Source organism: Strongylocentrotus purpuratus, unplaced genomic scaffold (genome assembly GCF_000002235.5).
Source record: "Strongylocentrotus purpuratus isolate Spur 01 unplaced genomic scaffold, Spur_5.0 spur5_scaffold_16, whole genome shotgun sequence".
Lineage (NCBI taxonomy): Eukaryota > Metazoa > Echinodermata > Echinoidea > Camarodonta > Strongylocentrotidae > Strongylocentrotus > Strongylocentrotus purpuratus.
In genome coordinates, this window is record NW_022145601.1 from 8,760,637 (window position 1) to 8,773,774 (window position 13,138).

Here is a 13,138-nt window from a genome sequence, read left to right on the forward strand (position 1 = left end):
ACTACAGTAAACCGACGAAATGAAACAAAAATAATTCTTTCTTCATGTTCTTTCTATGCTCTCAGTTTTTATTTCCGATAGTGTTATCTTTCAGTGCTTGACAGAATAATATAATCCATTTTTTCGTTGATTTTTGTTTTCGAACGCAACAACAATGCACAGGCTTCCTACGGCTACAGTTTATGAGAGACAGACATCTACGTAGTGAAACATATATAGTCAAACTAACGCGCGCGGACACACACACGCACATACATTTCGGCGTTTGACTTAATTTGCACAGTTTTGGCCACCAACATTTTAGGGCTTGATTAATGACACAGTTTCACAAAGGGAGCGAGCTTGGAACAAACACAAATATTTTCGACGTGGGGTGCGGATTTGACTGTAATATTCGGTGATTTCACAACTATAGTTTACTTTCTAATCATACTGGGGTTTCGATACACATTCATGCTTTTATATTACAGCCGTCCTCCGAACTTGGAGGGGGATTAACCAATTTACATATCTCCATCTAGTGTCTTAACTACATTTTTACAGATTTCACAAACGTTGGTCGAGTAACAAAAATAAATTTACTAAACTTCCATTTTCATTATTACATTAATATCTGACATAACTATATGTATATTGTCAAGTTCATTAATCATATAAGCAGACTTCTTACTAAATTTCATATTCGCGTAAGTATACTAGATATACATGTATTTTATGTGCATTCAACAGCGCCATATTATATATCATTTTCTATTAAGTATCTGTACCTTGGTTCTGTATTTTGTCTACACTTTTTTCCAGAAAAAAAAACAGTTGTGAATACATAAACTGTTTCACTTGCAAAAGTTATAACCCAATGACCTTTGCTCTGTATTATAAATAATGTAGTAGACGTTTTCCTTTACAAAATTGATCTTTAAAATAGAACCGAAATTTCAAAGAATTATGAGAGAAAGAGAGAAAGGTAAAGACAATATTTAGGAAAGTTTAAGCCATTCTGACACTGTGCCTTACTCGCTATTGATAAAATCAGATACAATAACCCCAAATTCTTGTGCAAGAACTTTAAACAAGTCAACAAACGAACAAAACAAAATGGTTCAATTCTATCATTTAAAAAATATTCTACAATGCTTGAGTGACAGACATTATATTGCACAATTATTAAAATATATATCGTAGGCTGCTTCCATCTTAGCTTTCAAATGACATAAGATTAAATTTACAAAGCAATGAAATCAACATATTTCTCTTACTGAAAACTCTTTTAGATTGCACTGATGGGAAAATGTAATAGAAAAGCAAAATTTGAATGCAGTCATAAATTATATATTTATCCGGGCAACTTCATTTGAAATGTAACAAACAGCACCGATTACCAAACCCTTTAACAATGTTAATATATATATATATATCAACAAATTAACAGCTAAAGAATGGTAACAAACATAGGAAATATAAAGAGGGTACAAAATACCACTAAATTTGTTTTAACAAATAAAATAATTAGTTCCTCTCTATGATACTTCATTAACACACAATGCTTCCATCTATTACTCACATATATGTTGCATTCTATTTAAGTTTCCCTTTTTAAAAATAAAAGAAGAAATTCAACTAATAAACACTACTTATTTTTCCTACATGTATTTTAAACATCAGAAGAATGTTTATTGAGTTTGTAATGTCCATTCCTATAAAATTTATCTACTGCATTCATATTGCTAACAGTATAGAAAATAATAAAACTTATTATTTGTATGAAAAAGAAAGACAGAATTTGTTGTAAACCTTTGACTTCATCACTCTCTTTGCCTCTGCCATATATGACTCTGACGTCATTCATCTTTTTATGACATCGGAGGTCCTTTTCAAAATTTAGAAAAAGTGCAAACCCGCCATAATTCATAGAATCAAATGGAGAAAAAAAAGATCAACAGATATCTGAAATAGCCAAGATATATATCATATTCCATGTTAGCCTCAGAAAAGTTCAAATCTGGTACCAACCAGGATATTGAATAATTACACACAAAAATATCTAAATATTGTTTAAAATTGCAGCAGATAATTCCATCTCTTCATCAGTCACTTTTCTGTTAATTCACATGAATCATCACTTTTTTGCTACCCTTTCTTCCCTATGATCTAAATAGTTTGATAGATACACTATGATTGGGTAAAAGCAACTGCTAGCTAGCTAGAAATCAATTGACTTTTCAATCGAAAGAGGAAGAGAAAGACACATACATTCTTCTTCAGACATTCAGCATATTTTCATCTACCTAATCATCCCCTCCCTGCATAAATCGAGCAGAATATACATAGTGCATTTGGAATTATTTTACACATAAATTAAAGTTCATGGTGAAATTTATCTGACATTAAATAATATTATACAAAGTCTACAGTTAATATATATATTTATATATTTATCATATTTACATGATACTAAATGTAGCATCCATAAAATTTCAGTTTTTGTCCCGCATGCAAGTGAACATCGAGTCTACTACGACAAATTCATTACTATATCTAACTTGGCCTTAGGACTAGCGATCACACTTACATACAGACAGAAACTTGACTTGGACACCTATCTTATCTGCTTCTTCATCACAAGTTATATTACATGTTTTTGAAAAACATAATTTCCCCTTCTAAAAAAGAGGAAGTCCCAAATTGGCATCAAAATCAAATGATCCTCTTTATGTTTAGCGCTATGCTTTTTTTACTGTGAAAGTCCAAAGGATGAAAATTTACAGCATTCAATCATGTGAACTGCACAGAGAAAACAAAAATGATCACATCCCTGTTTGTCAAAATGATGTATTCCCAGGAGTACAAAATATTTGCTACAGAGGAGTGTAGAATTCAATAAACCAAACAGGTGATTCAAAGATAATGCCCATATCCCACTCCTGACCCCCTAAAATTGCACAACTGTCTCTAGCATGGTAGTTTTCCAATTCAACAAGTTTCCTTGAAGCCTGAAGGTATATACCAGTGTGTGTGTATTTTTTCAGTGGCTATAGGAAAGCTTTATGTAGCAAACACAGAAAAAAGGTTTCTTTAAGACAAATGACTTCAGATTTATGATTGAAATATCATTTCTATAATCCCACAATGCACCGTTTAAAAGCCATTATATCCCAAATGAACATTTCCTGTTGCCAATGCATCAAGCTGTTTCCTAACATGTGGTAAATATCAAACTGAAAAAAAGAAGAAATGAATCCCAACCCTGTCATCAGTTATTGCACAGCTTTTTGAGACTTGCACTATACCTACGAAATAATGGGCTTCACGGCAAGCCAAAAGCAGTTTTTGCTACCCTGAGCCATGATTTACATCTCAGAAAATACAACTCAGAATTGAATGGTCTTTTGCGAACCGGACATGGACAAGCAGAAAGGGATGTTAATGGGTGAAATATGCAAAGTATGAAGAAAGATACACTAGTATTGTAGTGGATTAAATAGTTTGGCACAACCTAACTCCAACTGCACAAGTCTGGTGTAATTCATCCTGTTTGTTTTACGAAAATATTGTCACTGCTGTGGCTGTCATTTCATCCTCAACCCTCTCATTATATATTGTATCAGCAATGATATTAGCTTGTCATATATGATATTTTGCTGTTCTGAAAATAATGCTATAACCATGGACATTGAATATTCCATTGAAAAGTTGCATAGAGATTAACTTATCGGGCAAAACTGATCTGATATCTTAATTCAAAATATGCTCAACAGTACGAAAAATCAGGGTTGGGGCAAACGTTTTATATGCTTTTTCACTTTTATTGTAGTCAGTATTTTATTCGCTATAAAACATTGACATCTTCTGGCATTAAGTAGTAAACCCAAACAAAAATATGTGTACTAGGGATACGTTTAAGAAAAAATGTTAATGCTGGAATAAAAAAATGCATACATAATGACAATTTTGCATAAAAACTGTATAGCACATCTACAGATATCGTGATGGTGGGAAAAGATGAGTTGAAAAGTAGTACCACGTGTGAACAAATGTGAATTTGTAAGAGAATTTGAGCTTGTTTCAGTCTTTGTGCCCTACAATATAAACACTAGTTGTCTGACAACGATGGCCGAATTTTGATATACACGTACAACACTAAGCACACACATGATCTCAAGCTTCCATCGGCAGCACACATAGCATACAATAGGTTAAATGGCTTTTGTCTATTTACATGGCAAAATAGCTGTTTTATGGCATTCATTTCTTTTGTAGTTTCTTTGACATTAACATATCACTTTTTTTAACAATTTTTTTTGATAAGCTCCTTCTGTGACACTTATATTGCATTTCCCACTACTTGTATAATATGTACAGACCCAATTTGGGCATTGCTGGGGTGTCACTGTGGTGTAAAATACACCAAAGGGTTTCTAATGTGGTGTTAGGAAGGTGCTGATTTTAACTGTCAATTAGCACTTGACACAATCATGAGATTTGTACAATCACTACGACTAGCACAACACAAAATGAGAACCTTCATGGAAAGGCTTTAACAAGTATTTCTACATTATATTAATACAGTCAAATCTGCTTTAGCGACCACCTGTATAGAAAGACCACCTGTCTTTAAAGATCACATTATTTAGTTTCCCTTGTAATGTGTTTCCCCATTGAAACATGTTTTAAAGGAACCTGTATATAAAGACCACTTGCTCATGAAGACAGTGTTTCTTGACTCCCTTGAGCAGTCTTTGTATACAGGTTACACTGTACAAATTCTCAGGAAAGTACTGCAGCTTAGTAAATCCTAGGTGTATTTTCATGAACAGCCATTGCTTTTTAGCAAAGGAATGCATCCCGCTACAAAACGTTCATCTTTTCTGCATCTATTACTTTCTAACTTGGTCAGCCATGCCAAGGAGTTTACCTTTCAATTTCTTGTGAATGCCTGCCTGACTAGCTGTATATCTCAGCAAGATGAGAGATCATGATAGATGATAGATTGCCGGCCAGAGGTGGTCTTTTGTTAAAAAGAACATTGAACTTTGATTGGTGGGCTACTCCATTAACTGAGCGAACGGATAGAATTTGTTTTTGTTTCTGAAATATTGGCATATTGTTAATCAATAAGACCACTTCAATTTCAAGTTGTCCTTCAAAACACCTTTGAAGAGACTGAACTACAGTGAATCCTTAGGTTTATAAAGAAATATATTTGTACCAATTGTGCTATAAACCAAAGAGCCCTTGAACAACTTCACGATCCATCATCAACCTGGGTCCTAACACCACACCAATAACCCACTCTTTAAATATACCACATTTAGACCTACATTTATCATACTAACATACAATGTACTGACCATTGATTTAGACCCTTGTTTTACTTATCAGTTTCGGAACTGACCATCATCAATTTTAGGAAAAAATCATACAAGCACCTTCATTTCTCAAGATGGCTTTTAAAAGCATCTCCCAACAAAATGTATGGCAGCTAAAGAGAGAGGGTGGTCAGAGTTTACATGTTTCTCATCCTCAAGGCTCTTGGGCCATAAAACCTTGTTATAAATAATAATTGCTCAATTCGATTTTAAATTTGCTGACAGCGAATCAAATGAGCTGATTTCAGTAGCCTAAGACCAGTTTCATGAAACGGGGCTGTTAACTCTTTACAGGCTTTGGTCGACGAGTGAAACAAGCAGTGGAGTGCCACAGTCAACATTTGTCACACTTGCAGTGTATACTTTTATGTACCTATCAGATAAGCCAAAGACTATGGCATTCTAGTGAATGAAGAGTTTAACAGGTACTCATGTACATTATCCTACACTATTCTCTTTTGATGATGATGATGATGATGATGATGACGATGGTGACCTTGATGATGACGTTGATGACGATGATGACCTTCATTATGATGACTAATTGTTGGGTTGGAAGGACAATGGTCGTTATCCTTAAACTGGTATCTGTGTAGCACCCACTCCTGAACGCCGAGCCAGCTTTGATCTGAGAATGAAAATGGAACAAAAGACTACAGTAATATAACAGATATACAATCATCAATAGTATTATCTCCTACTCATCATAAATGATTTGATATTAGACAGATGGGGAAGAAAAACAAAGATTGAGAGAGAGAGAATGTGATTAGCAATGATATGATGGAAGAAGTAAAAGAATGTTTGAGAAAAATTGACAGAGATACACGAAAAGGAGACAGTGAATTTTAATGAGGAAATAAACATAAATATATGATATGAAAAGCTGAATATGTATAGGAAGAAAGAGATAAACTAAAAATATTTATAAAAAAAAGATAAATAAAGAGAGAGATGGATGTATAGATGATGTACATGTAGGTATAGGGAAATAGAGACTGGATGAGATAGTAAGGTGGATAGACAGAGATACTGCAGAGAGTATAAATAGAAAGACAATAAGAATTAACCAGACATAGAGAGAGGGAGGGAGAGAGAGAGAGAGAGAGAGAGGGGAAGAGAGAGAGACAGAGAGAGGGGGGGGGGGGAATGATAATCATAAACGTATCAATATCATCCACTTAGACAATAATTACCTGATGGAGCCAGCAAGTAGAGGGTTGAAGGCATAGAGCCAGTCGAAGACATCCTTGTCTCCAAGGGTCTGAAGCAGGAAACCTCTGTACTTGGTGCAAACCGAGAATGTGTTTGGTGTCTGTTGGGGTAAAGAGAAGATAGGGAAGGGGTTGATAAGATGACCACAGTAACCAAACATGTTTGTTGTCCATGACTTTATCTTCAAGCACTGTACCCATTGATTATGACCCATAATTATAGGACCTTTGTAAGAATAGAGGCAGCACATGTGGATCGCCCCATGAAACTAGTCCAGATAAACCTGAAAGTTTGTCATTCAAAGAGGGTACAAAATCTCAATGATTGTGTTAAAAGAATCTAAACATTATCACAACCAGATAAACAAAGTAATTTCTTGGCAGTAGGGATCGGGTAGGAGGGTACAAACATGTATCTGCCTAATCCACCTTGGTTTGTTAACTGATGGTGGCAGGGGTTTTAAGCAACCAGCAGCTTTAGTGCCAATGCAGTGTCATTCACAGAATCGCTAAACAATTTGGGCCCTCTTACTTGTCAACTTCTACATCTCTTGAGGGCATGTAGAAAGGCACTGATCATTTCAATCCAACCAGCTTCAAGTCGGCTTATTAATAGCTCAAAACCATCACTGCAGACTAAATTTGATCGAAATTATAAATTCTTCCAATTTTATTCCATGTACTTAGGAGACATGATGGGCACAGAAATACTTGGAGACAGTCACTGAACAGATTAACATAATTATAAACACATTCTTATATATGTTTATGAACTTGTCATTTGCTTGCTTGATTTTTTTCACTGAAGAGTAATGAAGAGAATGATGCGTGATGAGAAAAAAAAAAGTTGCTCAAAGCAAGCGTGGAAAATAACAAATACTAACAAATTCTTGATCTCGATGTGCATGATGGATAGAAATTTTTCTTCTTTACAGAAGTATCAAACAATTAACTTTAAAGGCCTTAGATGTTTAGACTTCTAATTGTTCATAAGACCAAAGCAAAGCACAATATTCTCTTTTTAAATGCCTATTGATATGGCCAGTTTGGTGTGAATTAAAACAAGTTTCAATGCTCATGCATGTGTCAAACTTGATAAGAAACTGTTGATCATAGAATTGTTCAAACTTGTGCTTAATGGCTCAATGCAAAACCTTTCTTTTGTGATGTGAAGTAGAAAACTGGCAAAAGCACATTGCAAGAGAATGATCAATGAAAATCAATGGAAGCATGCAATAGATACAATGACATCCTCTTAACATAATTTAAGATTACATTACATCTTTTGGAGTTTCAATTTTTGTATATGTATAGTTTTTTTGATATTAAATTTATTGCAAAATAAAGAGAAACACTCATTACCAAATAAATTGATTGATGAATCAACAGTATTTCAGGGTGATGGTTAGTATCACTTACTAATTTTAAATTGTGATTCTATCCTGCTTTTTCTTACTAATGGTTTATTGGTTTCATACTGGGCTTTTGAAAAATGTATAGTTCTGAATTTATTTCAATCATTTAACATATTGCTTGCAACAACAGGCAGTGAAACGGGCAATATATTTCATGCAATTTAAGTACACAACATTCAATACACACAAACATGTAGAAATTGGGTATGGAATCACGGGGGATTCATATCACAGAATACCTAATAAAACAAAGTAACAACATGCAATTAGCTTTCATGATGACATTTATATTTTAATTATGATGAAAGAGTTTTCAAAATTTATATCATTAGAATTAGCACCAATTTTTTTTAAAAGCAAGCTCTTCTTACTCTTAAGCAAAAGCTAGCATCGAGGTTGGATAAACCATAAGATAATTCCTATCTAATGCATTTTCTTTTGTTTTCTAGATTTCAATGCATTTTTAGATGGTTCTGAAAATCAAAATGTATTTGACCAAAGTAGCCCAAATGACAAAAATAGACATAGTCTTAGAAATTAAGTTATGAGCAGATTCCAACACTAAAATTTAGTTTTGACATCAGCTTCTCAAATTCTTTAATACCCGAACCGTCTTTATTGCATATCAATTTTGATCTTTATACCCCCAGAGAAGCTACATGTAAAAACACAGATGTCATTAAGAAAATATAATTATATCAGATGCCAAATTGTAATAAAGAATTTGTAAATATTGACATGAGCAAAACAATTTAATTTGTACATGTTTTGTTTTATTTTGTTTGCATTTTCTTTTCTTTTTTTGGTCTGTGTGTGTGCTCTGAGAAAATTTAGACTTTTCATCCTAAGTGACAAGGATTAAAAATAAATCCATGTAGAAATTTTGATAAAAAGCCTGGGAATATATGCCTCAGTTTGCTTTCAAATTCAATAATAATAATAATAATAATAATAATAATAATAATAATAATAATAATAATAATAATTATAATGATAATAATAATATTAATAATAATATTAAAATAAATAATCAAAGACAACCAATGACCAAAAAGCATTTTTTTTTAGTGGGTTTAATAATGTATACTATACATGTAGCTGTAAATTAAAAACATGAGCTTAATACTTAAAACATGACACCGTCCAAGGAGACTCAGTCGGGGCTGAGCTTGCCCAGTCAACACACCCTTATGCCAACCCATGCAAACAGAAGTTAAGCCTGACCTAGCATCTGTGCATGCATTGACATGTAATAATTAACAATTTGAATATCTAATATAGTTTTCCAAGAGGTTATTTCATCTCTTGCGACATAAAAAGTAATTAAGATCTTTTTGGTGATTGGTTGTTCTTCGCAGAGATTAGTGGTCTAAACTACAGGGTGATTAGGATAAGAAACAGTAGGGACATGAAGACTAACGACAATGCTGAGATGTCTTGCCCTAAGCATAGCCTGCTGATCCTCGCTGTATTCTACTCTCGCTGTGGCAAGGTTGATCAGGCCGCGCTCCACCGGGTCCTTCTCGTTGTTGTAGATGTAGACGTACGGGCGGCGCACCACCACGTAGCGCGTCACCCAGCCGGCGGTCTTCTCCTCCAGGAAGTTCAGGTAGCCGCGCCGAGAAACGACCGGACTGCGAAAGAAATGATAATGATAATTAGAAATAGATTCAGTATGAATAAATAACAATTAGAATTGGATTCAGTAATTTTTGCCCCTAAAAAATGATTTACAATTCAATTTAACAATCTTTGCATAACATAACAATTTTGATACAAATCTTAAAGCCTGTCTGTACTAGTTTGGCAAGGGGGATTAAACCTCCCTGCAAGGTCACTGACAAGTGGTTATCCCATCAAATCAGCTCTCAATTAACAAGAAAAAGGGCATCATGGGGATCAACGGATACTGCTTAGGCATTGTTGGTTGTATAGAGGGCGCAAGTAGCTATAAGTAGTGCAGTGGGGCTTGAAAACACATATCAAATTAGAGCTTGTATAAATGAAGTCCCAACAAGGATATTGTAATGAGACATTGCAGGTAAACCCATGATCAGTATCATGCAAGGCAAATGATATAACTATCCTATTCTGTACCTTAACAAATCTTGATCGTATAGATCTATGGATTGCAGACTAAACTTCCATCGGCCTGATTTTGTAGCTGCATTGTCATTCTGATTTCAGCTAGGAGCTGGTTACCAAAAGTTTTAAAAAGCGGTAAAATACTGTCTGCGCTAACACAACACATCAAAGTTTTAGAAGCATTGCCAATTTGATAGGTACAAAAGTGCCCCCTTTGGACCATGATGACAACTAGCTAACGTACCTTTTGTACACTGTTCTTTAATGGCTTCATTATATACTCAAATTCATTTATATGCACTTTTTTAAAGCTTTGTCCAAAATGTGAGGAACCTTATTGTCGATGGGCAAGGTAAACATGTATCTTACTTTGTATTATCTTAGAAACACATCACACTATGACATAAATCACGGCAATGTTAATGTTAGTATATTTGTAGACACTATAATGAAATGAATGATGGCTTTCATGCATAAGTGCCCTTAAAACTTTGTTATCAAACTAGGAAAAAGCGAGCAGCATTGATTAGTTAGAGACAAAAAAAAGCAAATACTGGTACATTATATGTATCAACCAACTAAGCTGTTGTCGGCATGATCAATGAGCTAGATGCAGCTATTTTTATTCCTGTTTTTATTTCATTTGATAAGAAAAGGATGATCCCACATTTTCCTTGCAAATCCCTGAAACAGCATATATAGCTCCTATGTAGGCAATATGTGTACCGGTAGAAAGTGGAATGAAATATGTACATGTACATGTACTTGCAGTTGTTAAAATAACTACAATTACATGTACTTACAACAACAACAACAAAGATGTCTACCTAAAAGTTGAACATCTCTTTCTGTTATAAAGTGTACACTCAAATTAAAAACAAACCATATAACACACAAAGTATGATCAATATTAAGACTAGAGATCAATACTATTAAATCCTATAGCACAGCAGGTAATTAACATATGGCCCAGCAGGGGCAAAGTTTTACATTTTGAGGTTTAGCTCTAGATGTAGAATTTGTTAGTGCCAAAGATTAAACCATATAAAATGTACGTGAGGAAAAAGAGCTTTTGAACAGTTTTTTAACAGTTTCCACTAAGTTTTGCCACATGAGCTGATGTCATATTTATGCTAGAAACTTCAAGGCAGTGAGCAATTTTTTGGGGGCAGTTAATAGCAGTTAATAGCAGTTAATGCTCAAAGTCCAATAGCCAACCAATGTCTTAATTTGTGGTTTTGCTGTAACTACGGTAACCATACTTTGATTTATAGAACTAAATGTTAAACAGTGAACTAGCTAAAGATTAAAATAACTTATGAAAACTTTCAGTTTTCAATATATAGTCATAATGATTACTTTATGTGGCGGTGATTAGGTGCAAATTAAGAAATGGTATTATCATCATGAGCTACATGTATCTTCTAGCACATGCTTTTAATTTCGTTTTTATACGTCACTTTCTAATCTTATTAGAACTTCTACATATTATCATGAATAAAATCAAACAAAACATTCAAAAAAACCAAAATAACTCAAGCACTGCAACAAAATCACTTTTATATTGAGGCTACACTGTACCTTAAGCCAGCGCTAATAACAAGAAGAACAGAGAAAAAAGAATAATCAAATTTTGAAAGTTAAACTTAAAAGACAGATAAAGAAATGAAAATAAATGAAAGCAATTCTATTGAAATAAATAAAATTGACAACAAGAACAGAACAGAACAAAAGCAAGGCCAAAGTTACCCTTTCATGCAAACTACAATTTATATTGTTCAATAGGCGAGATACATAGATATGTAGGTCATACCTAGTATTGTTTCAAACAATTTCTCTTTTCTCTTATACAAAACGAGTGTTTTGTGAAGGCAACAATGTAGTAACTTGCTATAATACTCAGAATAATGTGATTGACTTGAAAGAGTATTTGCAATCGTTCAAATTCAAGCAAAAAAGAAAAATCAGATAAATTAAATCCAAGCTCTGTCCTTGTCATATTTCCAAGTGATTTCTTTCATACGGTATACAACTAACTCTGCATAATTCAAAGTCGCACAAGTCAAAGCAACTTTTTAAAACCAAACTATGTCAAACATGTGATGTTTACACTTCCTAAGTAACACTTCCTATAAACACTGCATATGTCAACTATATTTTGCAGTCCTAACAGATTCAAATTATGCAGAGGCAACTGTACATACACGTATAACAGTTTTATCCAGAGTCTGAATTAGTCAAATTAATAATATCAATCATTGAGTTCTGTTTTTCTTTGATATAACATGCAATCTAAATGAGTTTTTACTGTATGTTGTTAGGCTTGGTCATCAATGTGTTAACTCATTGCCTCCGGGAACAAGTGGATCCTGTATTAAAGCCTGTCTGCACTAGCTTAGCCAGGAGGGATTACACCACCCAGTGTGGTCACTGACAGGTGGTTATTTCATCAACTCAGCTCTCAATTAACATAAGAAACAGAGGATCTTGGGGGACCAATGGACACCGCTTGGGAATTGTTTTCTATGTTAGAGGGAGCAAGTAGCTACAAGTAGTGCAGTGGGGCTTTTAATTCAATTTTAAATGCTGAGAAGTCATCCTTACCTCACTCTGATCTCCTCCACCTCCGGAACGTAAAGAGGGCGGAGTCCGCCCCTCAGCTTCTTCCCGAAGCCGTCTCCGCATCCCGCCCCGCCCGTGGGCGAGGTGCAGTCATCGGCGGAGCTCTGGATGCCCGGGAGCTCGGTGGGGATGGGTATCTTGCGGCTGCTGGTAGGGGAGAGACAGCGGAGGTCCGGGAGGGATGAGGCTAGAGATTTGTTCTGCTCATTGACGTTGCACTTAGAGGGGCTGCGAGGGGTGGGGGTCTCGATCTGGGGCGGGGAGTCGGCCCCTGTCACCTGGAGGGTGACTGGTGGGATGTCGGCCGATTGCTGGATGGGGGAGAGTGAGAGTAAAAGTGAAAGACAGATAGAGGGATGAACAAAATTAGAACCATTCGTTGATAGTCTAAGGGACAGCGCCTTGTATCCCTGGAAAACGCACTATATGGATCCAA

At 34.9% G+C, this 13,138-nt stretch overlaps 1 protein-coding gene across 13 annotated transcripts in view; it reads right to left on the reverse strand.

Moving 5' to 3' along the window:
- Positions 1–45: 45 nt before the first annotated feature.
- LOC576875 (kinesin-like protein KIF1A) overlaps positions 46–13,138 on the reverse strand; it is a 136,856-nt gene continuing 123,763 nt past the window's right edge. For 10 of the 13 annotated variants that reach the window (XM_030986719.1, XM_030986718.1, XM_030986715.1 and 7 more), the window contains 5 exons: positions 12,685–13,013; positions 11,662–11,673; positions 9,416–9,629; positions 6,563–6,681; positions 46–5,994 (listed from right to left, as the gene is read on the reverse strand). In XM_030986719.1, coding sequence (XP_030842579.1) covers positions 5,943–5,994; positions 6,563–6,681; positions 9,416–9,629; positions 11,662–11,673; positions 12,685–13,013 — 726 coding nt within the window. In that variant the 3' untranslated portion in view covers positions 46–5,942. The remainder of the gene's footprint in view (positions 5,995–6,562; positions 6,682–9,415; positions 9,630–11,661; positions 11,674–12,684; positions 13,014–13,138) is intronic. The other 3 variants (XM_030986717.1, XM_030986724.1, XM_030986713.1) reach the window with 2 other exon arrangements.